Source organism: Henckelia pumila, unplaced genomic scaffold (genome assembly GCF_033568475.1).
Source record: "Henckelia pumila isolate YLH828 unplaced genomic scaffold, ASM3356847v2 CTG_298:::fragment_3, whole genome shotgun sequence".
NCBI lineage: Eukaryota > Viridiplantae > Streptophyta > Magnoliopsida > Lamiales > Gesneriaceae > Henckelia > Henckelia pumila.
In genome coordinates, this window is record NW_027331797.1 from 353,226 (window position 1) to 372,207 (window position 18,982).

The 18,982-nt window shown below is 36.5% G+C and overlaps 3 protein-coding genes across 3 annotated transcripts; 2 read left to right on the plus strand and 1 right to left on the minus strand.

Moving 5' to 3' along the window:
* The first annotated feature begins 6,979 nt into the window (after positions 1–6,979).
* On the plus strand, positions 6,980–10,051 carry LOC140870987 (uncharacterized). Its single transcript, XM_073273421.1, has 3 exons — positions 6,980–7,328; positions 8,804–8,962; positions 9,411–10,051. Exons 1-3 carry the CDS (start codon positions 7,038–7,040, stop codon positions 9,762–9,764), a joined length of 804 nt encoding a protein of 267 aa, XP_073129522.1. The 5' UTR covers positions 6,980–7,037; the 3' UTR covers positions 9,765–10,051.
* Positions 10,052–11,231: 1,180 nt separating this feature from the next.
* On the plus strand, positions 11,232–13,025 carry LOC140870940 (probable protein phosphatase 2C 72). Its single transcript, XM_073273359.1, has 4 exons — positions 11,232–11,462; positions 11,650–12,094; positions 12,232–12,455; positions 12,561–13,025. The coding sequence occupies exons 1-4, from the start codon at positions 11,289–11,291 to the stop codon at positions 12,729–12,731; spliced, it is 1,014 nt and encodes a 337-aa protein (XP_073129460.1). The 5' UTR covers positions 11,232–11,288; the 3' UTR covers positions 12,732–13,025.
* Positions 13,026–13,121: 96 nt separating this feature from the next.
* LOC140870965 (uncharacterized) lies at positions 13,122–16,320 on the minus strand. Its single transcript, XM_073273391.1, has 5 exons — positions 16,225–16,320; positions 15,409–15,674; positions 14,935–15,040; positions 13,810–13,953; positions 13,122–13,541 (listed from the first exon to the last, which is right to left on the minus strand). Exons 1-5 carry the CDS (start codon positions 16,318–16,320, stop codon positions 13,287–13,289), a joined length of 867 nt encoding a protein of 288 aa, XP_073129492.1. The 3' UTR covers positions 13,122–13,286.
* Between the last annotated feature and the right edge of the window lie 2,662 nt (positions 16,321–18,982).

Here is an 18,982-nt window from a genome sequence, read left to right on the forward strand (position 1 = left end):
AGGCAATTTGGTTTGGGAGCTCGGGAGGTCGGAAGTTTGGCTACGGCAGCTCAGCTCAGCTCTGGGAGCTCATCTCGGCTCATGAAGCTCAGCTCAGTCCAACACCTCCGAGGGTTGGTTTATTTTTAAATCAGTACTTTGATCCCCTTAGGGAGCTCAGCTCAGTTCAACACCTCTGGGTGATGGTTTATTTTTAAATCAGTACTTTGCTCCCCTTAGGGAGCTCAGCTCAGTTCAACACCTTCGGATGGTTTATTTTTAAATAAGTACTTTGCTCCCCTTAGGGAGCTCATCTCAGTTCAACACCTCCGAGTGTTGGTTTATTTTTAAATAAGTACTTTGCTCCCCTTAGGGAGCTTAGCTCAGTTCAACACCTCCGGGTGGTTTATTTTTAAATAAGTACTTTGCTCCCCTTAGGGAGCTCAGCTCAGTTCAACACCTCCGGGTGTTGGTTTATTTTTAAATAAGTACTTTGCTCCCCTTAGGGAGCTCAGCTCAGTTCAACACCTCCGGGTTTGGTTTATTTTTAAATAAGTACTTTGCTCCCCTTAGGGAGCTCAGCTCAGTTCAACGCCTCCGGGTCATTTATTTTTAAATAAATACTTTGCTCCCCTTAGGGAGCTCAGCTTGGTTCAACACCTCCGGGTGTTGGCTTATTTTTAAGTACGTACTTTGCTCCCCTTAGGGAACTAAGCTCAGTTCAATGCCTCCGGGTGTTAGTTTATTTTTAGGTGATAATCTCACCTCTCTTTAGGGAGCTCAGCTCAACTCGACACCTTTGGGCGTTGGTTTATTTTTAAGTGATAGACTTATCTCCCCTCATGGAGCTCAGCTCAGCTCAACACCTTCGGGTAGTTTATTTTTAAGTATGTATCTTGCCTTCCTATAGGAGCTGGGTTCAGCTCGCATTCGAGTGTTAGTATTATTTTCAGTGTTTATCATACCTCCCCTCAGGGAGATCAGTTCAGCTCAGCTCGCGTTTGAATATAAAGGAGATCAGTCTAACATACAATAGCGATAAGTAAATAATAAAGCAAAGGAACTTGCATAAGAAGTAAAGAGTTCAGCGTTTACATCCACAAACTTGAATTAACTCTCATCCTCGCCCTCGCCCTCGCCCCGCTCAGCCTCGCCCTTACCCTCCTTGGCTGCCTCTATTGAGGTGAGAGAGAGAGAGCAAACCCATCCAAATCCAGAAAATCCACAGGGACCCCTTCAGGGGGGTAGCCTGCTGCCCTGAACTGTTGGGTACAACCCTCAAACCCTTTGGATAGGTAGCCATAGGCTTGGACAGCAACCTCATCCATGAACTCGTTCGACTTTAGGAAGCCTTCTTTGAAGCCTTCAGCCCCCTTAGCCAGCTCGGTTCGGGACAACTCTAACTCTTGGAGGGCTTGAGCAAGCTGATCCTGAGAACCTTTGAGCTCCCCCTGCAAAGCCTCCTTCTGCACCTCATAAACTCGGAGGTCATTTTGCAGCTTCAACCTCTCAGCCTGAGAGCCCAGGATGCATTTCCTCCATTTGGGCTTGGAGATTGGCCACCTCATTTTCATAACCAAGCTTTGCGTCCTCCGCTAACTGATTAAGCTCAGCAAAATAAGCTTCATAATTTTGGGTATCCTTGAAAAATTGCTTTCGAGTCATGGAAGCTCGGAGGGACAGCTCGGCGTTCAGGACGGCGGCCTAAGAAAGGAAAAGAGTAAGTAAATATAAATATAAGAGAGGAACATAAAATAATGGCGAAGGGAAGTTTACCTCAGCTGAGGCAGTGTTAGTACGTTGCATCAGCTCAGTCCATCCAAGGTTCTTTACATAATCAGCATTAGCCTGAGAGATCATATCCCGAAGGACTGACCCGGCAGTTGGAGTAAGCCCGACCCCCACGATACGCAGGGCATCATGGTACATCTCAAAGAAATTGGTCCTGCACCGGACCACAGGAGTCTGAGATTTCTCCGCCCTGAACTAACGGAGGGGTACCACTTCTGGAATAGAATACCTCCCAGAGTCCAGCTCCACCACATCAGGGTGCGGGCTTGATGTTGCCCGCCTTTTCGAGCCTTTGGATTGGGTTGTAGAAGGCTCAGGTTTGCCAGTAGCTCGGGGTGAAGGGGCTTTAGATTTGGCCGAGCTCCCTTCAGTCTTACCACCCGACGAGGCAGCCGTTTTCTTCTTCTCCAACATTCTCTTCATGGCGGCGTTCATAACTCTTTTTTCTGCACAAGACAAAGGGAAGGTCAGGACAGTAAATGGTGAGAACACTATTAAAGCAGATCACGGGCGGGGGAAGGGACATACCTAAGTTTCCTCGGACAGAAACATCTGCCGAGCTGAGCCCATGATGGCAGAGCAAGTCTTCTGCCAGAAAGGCAGAGATATCAAAGCACTTTCCCCCTATGGCCCTTAGGGCTCCAGTAAACAGCTCCCCCTGACGAAATCCCGGGGCAGGAACAGGCAGGAGAGGGAGGGTTTCCCTCCAAAGTGAGCATATGTCTCAGGTATCAGTAGAGTGAACCAAGAAGAAGGAGTTTTTCCAATTTTTGTTGGAACTGGGAGAGCTCTTAAAAAATTTGCAGTTAGGGCGGCAAGAGAAGTAAAAGCGGCCCTCCTCAGAACGTTTGGAGAGCAAAAAATTGCATATAGTAAAACAAGTTACTTCAAAACCTAAGGTTCTAAAAAGGACCACAAATCTGAACAAGGTCCGGAAGGAGTTGGGGGTAAATTGTCCTAAGTGGAGCTCGTAGTAGCGACTGAGCTGTTGAAAGAGAGGGGGGAGAGGAAACCTAAGGCCAGCTTCTAGCTGATCTACATAAAAAGTATAATATCCCATAGGGGGATTGTCAGCTCGGTCATCGAGATCAGGAATGATAAATTCATAACCCTCGAGAGCATGAGATAGAGCCCTAATTTTTTCCTCATCCGAGGCATCTAGCTCAGATGAGTACAGGTCAAACCAGGGCACTCAGGGGGCCTCGGGGTTACTCCCCAAATCATCATCCAGAGCGGAAGTTGAGGCGGGAGCAGGATCCTTGCCCGAGGACTCTACTGCTGGGGTAATTGCGAGTGAATCGTATCGATCCACCTCAGCAAATACCTTATCTGAGCTCTTATGATGAGGGCGGGATGAAGAAGCCATTAAGGGGGTTTAAACTTACTTGGGGAGCTCGAAAATCAAGAAGAAATTTTAAGCAGCAAGACAACTCAAAAAAGGGAATGGAGGAGAGAAAATCAGATAATAGGAATCAGAGAAGGGTAAAATGAAATTTTACAGCGAGGCCTATTTATAGAAAGCTCGGATCAGTTCAGGCCGTTGATTTTAGGACAGGTGGATGGCTCAGATTGAGTGAAATTCGAAAAGTTACCGTTACATAGTACTTGTTAGAATGACAGCTGGGCTTGGTGGGGCACCTCAGCTCGGCATTCATTTAGGGTCATCTCAGAATAAAAACGAATTTCGAGTCTTTGACCTCAATTCGACTTTTATGGGAGGGACTTGTGATACCCGGGGGAGGAAATCACCTCAGCTCATAGATGACCCTAAGATAAAAGATCGATTCCTAACTAGCCAGAACCGTCTGGGGTCAGCTCGGGAGCTCGGCCAAGCTCTATCGCCGTAATGCCCAGCTCGGGTCGAGAGCTCGGGAGCTCGGGAGCTCGGCCAAGCTCTCTCATCATAATGCCCAGCTCGAGTTGGGAGCCTAGCTCTGTTCGGGTCGGGAGCTCGGCCAAGCTCTCTCATCATAATGCCCAGCTCGGGTCGGGAGCCTAGCTTAGCTCGGGAGTTCAGCTCGGGAGCTCAGGAGTTCAGCTCGGCCCCAATGTCAGTAGGGGGTTAGCTTAGTAAAAGGGTTGAACAACCTTGGGAGAGTGGCAATATAGAGTCTTATGGATGGCAGTTCAGTTCAGATCAATTATTATTACTTCCTTTGTCAGACAAGATTCGGGCGAGATCTCAGCCTAGATATTCGGGATCGTGATTCCGGGATTCTCGGGTTCTTGATAAGGAAGGAAGACGTTAAATACGGAGCTCTTTTCTATAAATACCAGGTTCACTTTTATTATTTGCATCCTAATTTTCACTCGTGTACACACACCAATCTCTATATTTTGCTATCCTAGCATCTGACTTGAGCGTCGAAGGGGGTACGCCGAAACACCTTCCGGCCCCTCTTTAACACTCTTGTTCGTGGTTTCAGGTCAGCAACAGGTCATCATTTATTAGAGGAGTTTTGTTAGCGCTGCTAATTAACTCATCCAAAAAGATCATTTTATTGAGTTATATCATATACATATATATATATATATATATATATATATATATATATCAATATTATATATTTTTAGCACATACTTCAAGCTATATGTAAATATATTGAAACTTAAATATTGTCGCTCGTGGTTTGCTGGATAAAGTTTGGGTTTATTATTTATTTAGGTTTATGCTTATATATAAGAATAACCTACGTGCAGAATTAAGTCATTAATTCTTGCTGGGACCTTTTAATAAACATAGTCACGATCATATATAGTGATATGAAAACACCATCGTAACCACTGGAGACTTTTTGGTTATATATATATATATATATATATATATATATATTTGGTTGATTGTAAGTCCCAAATCTCAATTAATTAGAGACGAAGCCTGGAGTTCGAGAGCTCGAGTACAAATCTCCATCTCATATATATATATATATATATATATATATATATATATATATATAAATATTATATATAAGAGTTCATTTATGGTGCCCAACACTATATGTCCATTTCATGCCCACCATGTACAATAGATGAGTTGATCGGTACAATAGATGAGTTGACTTGTACATGATGGACATGAAGTGGGCATATAGTATTGGGCACCATAAAAAAACTCTCTCTATATATATATATATATATATAGTTTTTTTCAAGTACCCACCTACTATGCTCACCAATGATGTGGCACTATTCTATTGGATGTGATAAAGATGTGATAAACTGTAGGTCCAATAGAATAGTGTCACATCATTGGTGGCATAATGGTGGGCATGATAAGTGGGCACTTGAAAAAAACTCTATATATATATATATATATATATATATATATATATATATATATATATATATATATATATATATATATATGTCCAAAGGGTAAAAGGAAAATAAAAAAAAAATCGATCAAATGCTGAAACGAATAATTCACCTTAATTCGATTATTAAATAATGCTTTTGTTTCTTTTTATGTTATATGCATGTGTATATTATTGTTTTAAAATCATCTGTGATTTTTTTACGTATCATATGTTTTCTGCTTAAAATTCTTTGAATTGATCAACCGACGCATGCATTTGCAACGACAAATTAATACAGTCAATGTAAATTTTGGATGCGTGCGTCGGTGGAAGAAATGTCTTTTTTGGGTAATTTAATTTAATTTATGGGTGGTTGAAAAATAAATAACTAAATTATAATCCATGGTGTGATCTGATGCCCAGCCAAAATCTAAATAGTACAGAAAAATGATATTCCACTCTGCTTAAAGAAAAATAAAATTATCATTCCAATTAAAATATATATTATCATAATAATATTCCAACTGGTCTCATAGGTTCATTATAATTATAAGGGCTCACCTCATTTAAGTGTTAAATTCCAAGTACCATATGCTATATTCTATATATTTGCATTTTTTTTGTGCAATAATTTAATTTGGTGTATAATTTTCGGATTAATCTATTTCTTCTTGCAAGTAATAAAAGCTACCTTGAAGTAAACTCAAGACTAGTCTCTTTGTTGTGCCTTGGATGGAACTCTACAATCACTCTCAATTTTTTTAATGTGTTTAGCTTGTATATAATATAATTTTTTGGTTTATAATTCCTAATAACATTGAATGGGGTTCTTAAAGTAGCCAAAAATATTTATGATAGAATTAAACACTTTTCAAATCAGATTTGTATATATATCTATTAAAATTTTTATGTTCCATCGTTTTTTTCTTTTCCTACTGTAGAAGGGTTGAATTCAACCTAGCACATGTGCATTATCCCAATGATAGATCTAATGTCTCATGATTTGTCACGTCAATAATATATAATTAATTACGTCTATGTGTAAAAATAGGCGTCATTAGATACATGATTTGGGTATTACCCATATGCTAGGATTTGTAGAAGATTCCTCACATGAATTACAAGCTAGCTAAGCTTAAATCACGTTAGAATTACATTTCTTGGCCCAATCCCCAAACTTGAGGGATTGAAGCGGCATTAAAAAGTGGAAAATTACGTCCAAAAAAAAAAGTGGAAAATAAATTTATGGTTTTGTACATGATTTGTATTTATTTTTTATATGTTAACGGTGAATTTGTATTTTGAGACGTATAATTTACTTCTTTTTTTTTTCTTTTTCTCTTTCCACGTTTTGGTCCCTTTTTACCAGAATTCACTACGTATGTCGGATATTGCTAATATGGCTACATGAATGCGTGGAACTGATTTTGAAAAAAAAAACTGGTATATGAGCGATGATCTTTTTAAAATATTACATGATTTTTATATATTTTTTTATTACCTAGTTGAAAAATGATCAGTACTCCATGATATATGCAAATTTTCGAAAATTCATGTCCTCATCCGCAGCCGTCAAATTTGTAATATCGCAAAATCTTGGTAAAAATATGGAAATTTACCAGTAACTATAAGAAGGTGTAGAGAATTAACTACAAAACTATATTATATATGTAGAGATGGATGCAGAATAGGCAAAAAAATGGAAGAGCCTCCTCTCCTCTCCGGCCCACCAAGATTTTAAATCATAACTCGGAGATTTTCCTCTGCTGTGTGGCACCACACCAAAGGCCCATATTCTCCGGCCCGTCATTTAACAGATCCAAACTTTTAATGGGCCGAAATTTGAAGCCCTTTGGTGTTATAAAATTTTCAAAGGCTTGAATATGCGATCCGGGAACACAAACAAACTCAACCCGACCCCATTTTGATCCAACTCAAAAAGAGTAAAGAACGAAGAGGTCGGACAGAAGCATGGATGTCACGGTGGGCCAAACCTCCGCTTCTCCCACGGCAGCGCCGCCGTCGCAGCACGGCGGCGGATACGCACTACCTCCCGATGTATTCTCAAGTGAGGACATACTTTTCTGCATCGACGTGGGCCCAGAAACCATGGTGGAAATGAAGGTGAACGGGCCGAATGGGCGGCCGTATACGAGATTGGACTCCATAAAGCAGGCGATACTTTTGTTCATTAATGCTAAGCTAACCATTAGCTCCGATCATCGATTTGCTTTCGCCGCCCTTGCAAAATCCACTTATTGGGTATTCTTTTCCTTATCAATTCTCGCATGTCTCGGTCTTGTAGCATTAAATCCAGATCATATTACACTTGTCCTAACAGGAGCATATTTGAATCGGAGTTAAAAACTAGATTTTATAAATTTGTGTGTTACTCGGGAAAACCAAAAGATTGAGGTTGGGTCGTTGCTAATCGTACAACTTTCCGAAATTGGAATTGTTATTTCAAGAATTTTAGATTGTATGTGGAATGGGTGGTGGTGGTCGGAGAGTGGAGTAGTTGATTTATGCTCTATCAGCTTCTATTCTTTCAGGAAAAATTCAGAAAATTTCTTTATTGTACTTACTCATTCCAACTCCCAAGTGTAAAGATCTTAACTTTCTCTGTATTTATGAGCTCTATTCAGTTTTTTTTTAGTGGGCATGTTCCTCATAGTTTACAGAGGTAATATGTTGTTTTGAGCTAATGAAAGTTGAAATTTTTTGCTCTAGCAGATATTTTATTTTTATATTTGCTGAATTGCATTTGATGAAATTTAGACAAGGCTAACTGGAAGCTCGGGTGAGTTGTAATGGGGAATGTAGAGGAAAATATTTATCTACGAAAGTTCGGGTTAGGAAGACTATTTTAACAATTCACTTCTAAGATTGCCCTCACAGATTGTGATGACTAAAATATCAATACATGGAACAAGATTTATAACTGGGCTAATGGTTCAAAATTTGATGAAATTGAAATAAATGACCGAGTTAAGGCAAGTTTGTTCATATTATTTCTCTGTTAATCGATATTCATGGCATCTATTTCTGTTAGCTACTATCTTTCCGGGTTCCAAGATTTTGTTCATCTCATCTAAACTATAAAAGTGAAGTTTGTTATTGTTCTTGAATTTCCATAAAGATTGTATTTTAATCATGTCATATATTTTCTGTTAGCTACTATCTTTCCGGGTTCCAAGATTTTGTTCATCTCATCTAAAGTATAAGAGTGAAGTTTGTATTGTTCTTGAATTTTTCCATAAAGGTTGGACAAAAGTTTTTTTTTTTTTCAATCATGTTTATGCTACCTTAAAAAACTAGTTCACAAAAAGGATTTGGCAAAGAGATCTGAAAAGTACGAGGTGTCATGCATTTGTGTGGAAGTTTGGGTTTCTCATAAAGGGGCTCAATATTTTCAAATACCGAAAGTTCAGAAGTTCAGAAGTATTTTGACCCCACACGATTGTAGAAGTTTTTTGGGCATGATACTTCTATGAAGTGTGTGTTGGTTGTTACTATATGTTTTCATTGTGATTTTTTTTTTTAGTGCTCCCAAGACTTGTTTTCTACCTTATAAACTTGTGCCCGCATCCATCAAATCTCATTTAACCATATTCTTTCTTCTTGAATTAGGGAATGAGGTTTTTGCTTGGTCAATTCAAATGAGCGATTACTTGGCGATAATCGTGGTTTAATTCGAATTGAAATTTCTTTTTTTCCCTCTATTTTCGTTTGTGAAGCTCCAAAAAGAGTTCAGCAGTGACATTGGCTCTGCAGTTGCAGCACTAAGGGCAATCTCGGTAGACTCTTCTTCCAGCAATGCTGATCTGACTCAACTGTTTAGAGTATCGACACATGAAGCAAAGAAATCTCGTACGCAGAATCGGATCTTCCGAGTGGTTAGGAACAACTTAACTTTTCTCATACTTTTAACAGTCTACTTCAACACATACAAGTGTGGAATATTGCCCTGCTAGCCATATATCATATGACTGCACCTGCTTTGGTTTGTGATTTATTGGAAATTTTATTAGTGGTCGTTCCTATATTTTCGTCTTCCATGCCAATGCTATGTATTCTAAACTTAGGATGAGGGATTTATTGTCTGACCTCATTGAGAGTGTTTCCTACCCGGCTCCACCCCTCACAACACATGCTTTGCTGAAATGATAGCAGCAATATCGCACTCTTTTATACGCATTCTTTGTAACAACTCTACTAAACCAGTTGCAATAGAAACTGCAGATAAAGCAAACCAGAGACACCTTCTCTGATTGTATTATATGATTCTATATTTTGTATAACTAAAAACCATGCTAACACTCTACATGTTTTGTGTCATTTCAGATCTTACTCTACTGTAGGTCATCGACACCGCCACAATTCCAACTGCCTACATCTCCAAAAATCTTCACCTTGGATGTTATGTACCTGCACGACAAACCGGGACCCGACAATTGCCCACAAACAGTGTACGATACCCTGGTGGATGCCCTCGAACGAATCAGTGAGTACGAGGGATACATATTTGAGAGTGGTCAAGGACTGACACGATCTCTTTTCCGTCACATGTGCGTGCTTCTGTCCCATCCACAGCAGCGTTGCATGCAAGATGATGTGGACTTTCCCAAATCTTTAACAAAGAAGTCTCCTGTTGCGGAATCAGCTCCAACAGATGATAGTGTAGTTGTATCCAGCTGATATGATGAGGTCTTGTGTTGTGCATGAGCCATCAACGTTTTTTGTTCATCACTCGACCAGAAACTCTGCTTATGCCTTGTAAACTTGTCGTCTGTAACTTCTTCATAGTTGCTATCCTTGTTGTCAACCAAGTTGCGTTGGGGTATTGCATGAAACGAATCTTTGAACTTAGATTCAGTGTTTTATCTTCTTTGGAGAATTAAAAATCTGTTATGGCTTGGAATTAATTCACCATGGAGAGTTGTATCTTATATGCTCAACTTTAAAATAGTCTGCATTTTGAGGAATACCTCATTCGCTAGTCCCATATTTGAAACAAGTCATGGCTCGTGGCGCATGCTACTCCATTTAGGATGTTTTAATGAATTGTTAGTATTACGTACGGCCTTGAAAGAAGTTATCCTGATCAAGATTATGTTATGGTTCCAATACAAATGGAAGGAATCTCTATTTTGTGGCTTCTGATGTATAATATTAATAGCAACACTTGGAAGGAATCTGAATTCCGAATTTGTCATATTTCAAATTCTTTAAACAAAAAACAATAAACTTAAAATTAATATGTTTCTTATCAAATTATCACTCGTAACTTTCCAAAGGTTTGAAAAGCTATCTTCTATTGTGCTTGGTTATTATATATTCATATAAAAAATATTTTTTTTTTAAAATTTAAAAAAGTCATCATTTACCCCGTTTTCTTCCAAACCCTCAGGTAATGCGGTACAATATACACGCATTCAACTATCGATTTTCGTATTCATGTAACATACATGACCGTTTCATCATATTTTTAATTATAATTAAATTAAATCAGTAAAGTCAACTTTAATTAGATGTGATCATCAATTCATCTTCGCATTTAATCACAACCAAAAGTCAAGAACTTAATTATTCAATTGGTTGGACCCAACTATAGATAGATCCATTTCCATTTGTGTGATGCGGTCGAATTAAATTATAAGAAACATTATTTATTTCAATTAAAAAACTAGCCCCAAACCGACTTATACATAACAGATTTTTAGAAAGACGAAAAAGAATTGATTAATATTTTATATGCATCGATTAAAATTATTAATATCCAGCTGTGAGTTATATTCGTCTTATCTTATCTTATTTATTTATAAATAATTTTAGTATAATTCTGATTATCGAATTTGAACACAATTACTTTCTATTCTAAAGCCTGGCCACAACTTTTCTTCCAAACTTTATAAAAGTCAAACTAAATACTAGTGGTTATTACATCACCAAACTGATAAATCCTACATAAGTACACCTAAGATGCCCTTTGAAATGAATCTTGGGTTACCCATGAATAATAAAAAAAACTATCAATTATTGAAAAAGATTACGTTTTTAAACTTATTAAATGCCACTAGTACTCTTTCAAGAATTTGAAAAGTATACAAATCTGTATATTCCATGGTCCCCAACTCCCTATATATGGGGCCTTCTCCTCCATTTGTTGGATTCTAAAGTATATGCACAAGAAGAAAACTTGAAAAAAAAAAAAAAACAAAAATGGGAATCTGTGCATCTGTCTCATCTTCAGAAATACATGATGATTCTTATGGCGATGAAAATTCTGTATATCACAGAAAGGTTAGTACTTGTAAAAATGGATCCCAGATTGGTTCCACACACTCCCATGCAGGAAGCAAAGGGTTAAATCAAGATTCTGCAATTCTTTACCAGGTACTTCACTTCTACTTTGGCTTTTTGTTATCTAGTTTCGGATTATGATCGTTTTGGTGTATCATCCACTGGTATAATGATCTCAAATTCCACTGGTACTGTAATGAAAATGATTGAAATATTATCAAATCTATCCTAACAAGTGAATACATGGTGTAATTTATCCAACTTGCTGGCACTTATGCAGGGCTATGGCATTGAAGATGGAGCATTTGTTGGAGTTTTTGATGGACATGGAAAAAATGGACACATCGTGAGCAAGCTGGTGAGGAACAGGTTGCCTTCTCTGCTGCTAAACCAGAGAAATGCCATAGCAAAGATCACCTCATCTCCAACAAATAATGCGCAAAATGATCGGAAAACCGAAACTTATGATAAATCAGAACCAAACAAGAATTTCTTTAAATGGAAAGAGGCCTGTTTGAGTGCATTCAGAGCGATGGATAAGGAAATCAAGATTCTTGACAGTTTGGACTGTTCTTGCAGTGGAACTACCGCCGTCGTTGCTGTCCAACAGGGTGAAGATCTAGTTATTGCAAATCTAGGCGATTCGAGGGCGGTTTTAGGAACAAAGACTGAGGAAGGGATGGTGGCGATTCAGTTAACTACTGACTTCAAGCCCGGAGTACCCTGTAAGATTCTTTTCAACGATCCAGCTAACAGTCTTGAGTTGATCTAACATAGAATGAATTTAAACATCTACGCAACACGATTTTACTTGTGTATCAACGATGATCCTAATTCTGTTTGCAAATTTTTTGTTTTGCAGCCGAAGCTGAGCGAATAAGAAAGTGCAATGGCAGGGTACTTGCCCTGAAAGAAGAACCGCATATTCAGAGAGTATGGCTTCCTCATGATGACTCTCCAGGTCTTGCCATGTCGCGAGCTTTCGGAGATTTCGTGCTCAAGTACCATGGCATAATTGCAATCCCTGATATCTCCTATCACCGCTTATCTCCAAATGACCAGTTTCTTGTTCTGGCCAGTGATGGGGTAAAAACCGAAAACCCACTCAAACACAAATATAGCTCTGCATTAAATCGAGATATTATTATATACCAAATTATTGACTTCTTTATATATGTGTTTGATTTCCAGGTGTGGGACGTGTTAAGAAATGAAGATGTTGTTGCAATAGTTTCTGCTGCACATAGTGAAGAGGCAGCAGCAAAGTCAGTGGTGGATGCAACAATTGCTGCATGGAAACATAGGTTTCCCAACTCAAAAAGAGATGACTGCACTGTCATTTGCCTCTTCTTGAACGCGTGATAAAAATTTGGGAGAGTTAATTTTCATGAATGCGCATAGTTAGTTATCTATAGCTCATTACAGGTTGTATCGTCCATTGGTCACTTGGATGTGATAAAAACTCGCTCGGGATGGTTGTTGTGCCTGAACCTATATGTACTCGATTATAGTAAGATAAGAGTAGGAGCTGAATAATAATTGTTGCTTGTGTTTGTCATGTTTCGATGCAACAAGACGAATGAAGCATCTTTGTATTTGAAAGATATATGAGAGACGATTATATTATATAATAGATTATTTCTGGCGTCTATTTCAGATCATGTACACATGCATAAGTACCGTTTTTCACAGAAATGTGTGTAACGAGACTATCATAATATAACCCCAAAAAGTTGAAACACATGAAGAAACAAGCCTTAATTAAGCCTTACTCCATGTTTCTCATCGTTCCTCCATCCAAGAGGCATGAAAAGGAAAATAATTAACACAAATAGATTCAGTACCCAAAAAAATGTGTAGATGGGGGATTTGATGTGGTTCAGACAGTTTCATTAAAAAATGGTTCGATCACAAGTTCTATCCATCTTTGGGATCCACTCCTACAAGAAGATCGTCATATGTAACTGGCATTCGTATTCGATCATGAACGGATGTACGTTTCTCTCCGGCACAGGGCTGTTCGAGCTGCTTCTGATCATGTGACAAAAGCTCCAGACCATTCGATATATTGGGTTTAATCTGGTCGAGTGTATTGAGAAGCCTGCTTTCAGAAGAAGATTCTGATTGTTGTGCAGGTGCTTGCTTATTTTGATGCTGCTGCTTGAATTGCTTCTTCAACAAGTATCAAACCAAATTGTTACTAACTCGATTATAGTCTATGTGATGATCAACCATCCATTGGTTACAGATGTACAAGGGAAAATAAATAGAGAAATCATGATTAGACCGTAAAAAATACAAATATTGTCGGTTGCCGACGAGTAGGGATAGTGATGGAGACATCGGTTTTCAAGCAAGCAATTAAGCGTTTGAATCCCATAGGTGAGTGCATTGTAAAAAGGGAAAACAAATAAATGGAACAAATGAGTGGAAGGTGCACCTCGAATTCTTTCCCCTTCTTCATGATCTCTTTGTAAGCATTTGGATCACGAACTTTGATGATATTCCATAATATGCCACCACCATTACGAAAACGGCCACCATCAGCAGTTTTCTGACCTCCACAGGCCTGGATGGCATCAACCTGCAAGTTCATGTTCAATGTAACAATTTTTCGAGTGATGCATGAGAAAATTAAATTTAAAAAAAAAATCAGACAGGAAACTAATAATAATCCTATCAACATGGAGAACTAAGATCTTGGAAAAAACGTAAGGTCAATATTAACGTTCAGCCATTCACAGGTTATAAGTTCTAAAATATCAACCTTCATTAAAAAAATTTATGAGTGGTTCATCAAGAAGCTATCTCAATTCTCAGATCAAAGTTTCAGGAGAGCGATAGCAAGAAATTCTTCACCAAAAGAATCTGCGATTGAGGGAAAACAACACTGAGAATCAGAACTAGGGAAGGGGAAGGAAGTAGACTATATCCTAAAAATTGTAGAAAAAGATGGTTCACCAGAATCTCACCTTTAACCATACCAAGAAGTCATTCCAGGTTTTACCAAAACAGTATAGTACTAGTGACAGATTCTAATACTTTCATTAGTTAGCAGCACGAGATAAGTTGGAAAGGATTCAAAGAGTGAGAGCAGCATGGTTAGTCTAGGATAACGATGTAATAAAACCTGAAGCACGCCGACACCAAGCAAACACATATCAATGTTAACCAAAATAGGGACAAGTTCTAAGATTAATGTGGATCATTTTGTCAGCAGAACCAATTTTGGAACCATGTTGAAAAAATATGTTGCATTGTAATGAGAAAGCCAAATGTTGGCTGAGTCAATCTTTTATCCAACATACTTTATCCCATTTTTAGATTGTAAATCTTGCATCGCACATTCGCACCACAGTATAAGTACAATAACTCAATCAAGTCGGTTAACCAATGATAAGATCATAAACATTCAAATCGTTCATGCAAAATTCTCAAACTACAGCACAGGTCAAAATCAAGTTTAGTATAATTTGTAATTTTAAAATGAAGATCATCAACCATAGCTGGCCCAAGATTAAGTGGTGCAACAGGAATGGTACAGCACAATACAAGAAAGTTTTACCTCTTTGACGAGATCACTCAAAGCAGAGATGCCAAGACAACCAACGGCAGTGTACATAAGATAAGATTTCCTCTCTCTCAAACGCTTACATGCGTCTAAAACAAACCTACAAATATTTATACAAAGGAAACAGTCACCAAAAAAATGAAAATAATGCTACAGGGAAATATTAAAATTTGAAGCAAACTGGAGTTAAACACTGCATCAGAAATATGAATCTTTGTCAGTAGGCAGACTACAGAGTACAGGTCCAGAATATAAAGAAGTGGGCTGCATCTGTGACTGCGTTCTATCCACACAAAAAGGTACAAAAATCTATTTTCCTCTCTATCAATTTCTAAGGCCACCATACCGTACAAAAATAGGGTAACATAAGGCTATGGATGCCAATAGATTAAAAAAAGGATAAAACGATGAAATAATACCAAATAGATACTATAAATTGAACAAAACTTGCTTCAAAATGTTTCAAACCTGTTGATATCAGTAACATTTGGACCAATATCGCTGCCTGTCTTTTGCTTGTTTTTCTTTTTCTTCTTCTTACGTCTTGAATTCCTCTTGTTGGAAACCTGATCAACTTCAACATCACAGCTGACTCCTGATTCAGCCTTAAAAATAGGTTCGACTAACTCACCCTCTTCAACATCTCGCATCTCAACATCCTGGCCATCCTCAATACCTTCATCATCGAAAATTGTGTCCAGCACACTCTCTCCTACTTCCATGTGATCAGCAAACTGCAGAAGTTTCCAAGTCAGATATTCACCACATAAAACCAAAAATTGCAACAACATTTTTTACACCTGATATTTTTTTAATAGTCAAATTCAGCTGCAAATGATCAAGCCCGTGGCATTATTCACCTCCGCAATACAGATAAATTAATAATCAACCTATCTCCAGACCAAATGCACTAAAAAAAAGACAATTTTCTGGAGAATAACCGGAACAAATATGCATCTATTTACCATGCATTTCCAATAAATAAAACATATAATAGCACATTTTCTTCATTATCCAAAAACATTAGAGGATTATTAAGCCAGATATAATTATTTTCACATCGATGCAGCCATTGCAGGAAAAATCGAACGATTTCAAACGGGAAAAAAAAACACACACACACGTTCATATGCCAAAGAAAAAACCACTCGAAACCCTACTAAAATCCAGAATACCCCAAAATAGAATATATAAGTGACCAAATTTCACAGGACAAAAGAAGGCGAAAACATAAGATCAAAAGAGATAATAAGAGAACGAGAACCAAATAAGAAAACCACGCACCTGCGAGTCTGGAAAAGCAAAGAATGTGTAGTGACGTTTCAGCTCCCCAGCTTGAACAAAAAACATGCGGCCGAAGGTTCTATATGATTGGGCCATATACTTTTGGACCGAAATTTTCTGGTTTGGGCTTGTTTTTATGTATAGCTTTCATTACAATAGCCCATTTGATTGCATTCAGAAAAAATAAATATAAATACTAAATAAATAGCCCATTCAATCCATTCCCATGCGGAAACCTCTTTTTTTTGGAAGTCATGTCATGATATGATATCATATCATATCCAATTAATATTCTCTTTAAAAAATAAAAAGATTATTAAAACAATTATTTTAATGAGGTTTATTCGAGTTATGTATTAAAGTGATACGTGTAAAAAAATTTCCTAATTAATGGTCAGAACTTATTTGTAGAATAATGTTTTTTATAGATAAATTTGGCATTAAAATTTATTTTCCCGAAATTACCATTTTCATATTTTTTGGTGTATTCGGAAAATTAATGACTTTTATGGATTTTAGAAGTATAGTGGTATTCAATCATGACTTTTATATACTCTATCAAAGTCTAGTGGTATTCAAAATAGACTTTTTTAGAGTTTTAAAAGTCAAGTGATATTCAACCTTGACTTTTAAAAACTTTACAAAAATCTAGTGTTATTCAAAATGTCAATGAACTTTTAATAACTCCATGAAAATCATGGACATACAAACATTAATACTTAAGGTACAACTATATTTTGTAAAAAAAAGTCTTTGGTCTAATTAGATGGATTTCTAAACTTATAATTTCCATCTTTTTCTCAAATTTTCTCACTCCTCACTATCTCACTCCTCTCTATCTCACTTTTCTCTCATATTCAAAATGAATTAATATATATATATTCGTTCTTTTCCTAAAATCAAAATAAAAAATATTATTTAAAAATTTGAAATTTTCAAAATATTTTGTTCTTTTTAATTTATGATTTATACCAATAATTTTAATATTTAATGATTATAATATATGATTCAAAAAATTATAATATGATTTAATTCAAATATTTGAATAGCGGATAACAGACATGATAAAAAATAAAAATTGACAAATAAATTTTTATGATATAATTGATAAAATAATTTATAAGTTATCATATGTTTTTTTAAAAAAAATAACTTTACACAATCGCAAAGTTTTTAGTTTATATATATATATATTTAAAATAAATGAAATTCATTTCGTCAATAAATTAAAAAAAATATTTCAAATAAATTTATTATTTATGTCAAATAATTATTATTTCAAAGAAAAAAAATAAAAATAATAAGATATATTAAAGATACAAATTCATGTAATTATATGAAAAGTTTACAAATCTCTATAAAAGTTCTGTAAAAGTCTACAAAAAAATCCACGGAAATCTGTTTGTAAATCTGTGAGATTCTATAAAAGTCAATAAAAATCCATCAACTCCACAAAATTCTATCATTTTTAAAAGTCACTGAAAGTTATTAAAACTCTTGATTGAATACACCCCTTTATTATGACTTTTAAAAAATATATATATCTTTCATGAAGTTTTTTCTTAATAATTAGTAAAACAAAAGATATTTGATTCCATAAATTATTCTTGACCTAACAGTTTTACCTATTAGCAATAATTAAGTCGAATGTCACTATTTCACGATTGACAATCAGCAGGTCAGTTGTTTAATTTCACGAAAATTGACTCAAAGGGTTTTCAAGTTGGTGGAGTAGGTGAGCGTTTGGCCAAATGTCAGGAGTTCGATTTTCCTGCAAACACTTTCTAAGACTAGTCTGTCGTACAGGGCTTGTCTAGTGCGGTTTATTTGACAAACGTAGTTTGCAGATTATTGCGTTAGTCCGGAGGTTTACCCAGTGCTCACCGGAAGGTAGCGGTTGCGGATTCCTACATCATAAAAAAAAGTCCGAAAGTTTATCCAGTGCGCACCGAAAAGTAGCGGCTACGAGTTCCTACGTCATAAAAAAATGATCATGTCAAGGTTTTTTTTTTTTTTGGATTCACAGTCAATCCATTACTTAAAACTCCGGTGAATTTGAAACTTGGGTGTCCCGATCCTCCACTTTTTATAAAACTGCACAATATTCTATTGCTAAAACGATTTTTTTTTAACAAACACTCATGTTGTGGCTGGGAAACAATTATGAAACCCAACATTGAACTGAAATTTCTCCCACAAGAAACCGAATAATTTTTTTAGCAATATTTCATAGTTTTCTTGCACAAAGATACTATGATTTTTTACCCCACTGGGCTTGAATGTATATGGAAAGTTATATTCTTACATATATATATCATGTGAATCTGGAAAATATCATAGATTAATTAAAATTAGTTTTTGTAAATTCGACATAACATCGTTCATAAAATTAGTTTCTCAACCGCATCATAGGCGGATGTCAAGAAATTGCATTAACAAAATAAATCGTGCAAATTTTATATATACATAAGAAAGTCGATGGTTGGGATATTGTTATTTTTCAGGAGATGAAATATGCATTTTAAATATTTAAAAAGATTTTTTATGCAAAAAAAAACTATATTTTTATGATGATATAGCAATCGCTACTCTTCAATGATTTAATTGATGAAAAAACTCTATATATTTTTTAATCTTTGATTGTGCGAGATAAATATATGACATGATTCGATTGATGATATCAAAAATATCTTTTTATTATAATATATATGAATCAAGTTGGCTCGTTATTTATGTATATGATTTTTTTCAAAAAAAA

What these genes read in the sequence shown, in the direction of transcription:
- LOC140870987 (XM_073273421.1), top strand. Translation starts at nt 7,038, where the DNA reads ATGGATGTCACGGTGGGCCAAACCTCCGCTTCTCCCACGGCAGCGCCG. An exon ending in TTGCAAAATCCACTTATTGG is followed by an intron (nt 7,329 to 8,803) that starts GTATTCTTTTCC and finishes TCGTTTGTGAAG; the next exon opens with CTCCAAAAAGAGTTCAGCAG. An exon ending in AGAATCGGATCTTCCGAGTG is followed by an intron (nt 8,963 to 9,410) that starts GTTAGGAACAAC and finishes GTGTCATTTCAG; the next exon opens with ATCTTACTCTACTGTAGGTC.
- LOC140870940 (XM_073273359.1), top strand. Translation starts at nt 11,289, where the DNA reads ATGGGAATCTGTGCATCTGTCTCATCTTCAGAAATACATGATGATTCT. An exon ending in ATTCTGCAATTCTTTACCAG is followed by an intron (nt 11,463 to 11,649) that starts GTACTTCACTTC and finishes GCACTTATGCAG; the next exon opens with GGCTATGGCATTGAAGATGG. An exon ending in TTGTTCTGGCCAGTGATGGG is followed by an intron (nt 12,456 to 12,560) that starts GTAAAAACCGAA and finishes TTTGATTTCCAG; the next exon opens with GTGTGGGACGTGTTAAGAAA.
- LOC140870965 (XM_073273391.1), bottom strand. Translation starts at nt 16,320, where the DNA reads ATGGCCCAATCATATAGAACCTTCGGCCGCATGTTTTTTGTTCAAGCT. An exon ending in AATGTTACTGATATCAACAG is followed by an intron (nt 15,041 to 15,408) that starts GTTTGAAACATT and finishes AAATATTTGTAG; the next exon opens with GTTTGTTTTAGACGCATGTA. An exon ending in AGAAGGGGAAAGAATTCGAG is followed by an intron (nt 13,542 to 13,809) that starts GTGCACCTTCCA and finishes TACTTGTTGAAG; the next exon opens with AAGCAATTCAAGCAGCAGCA.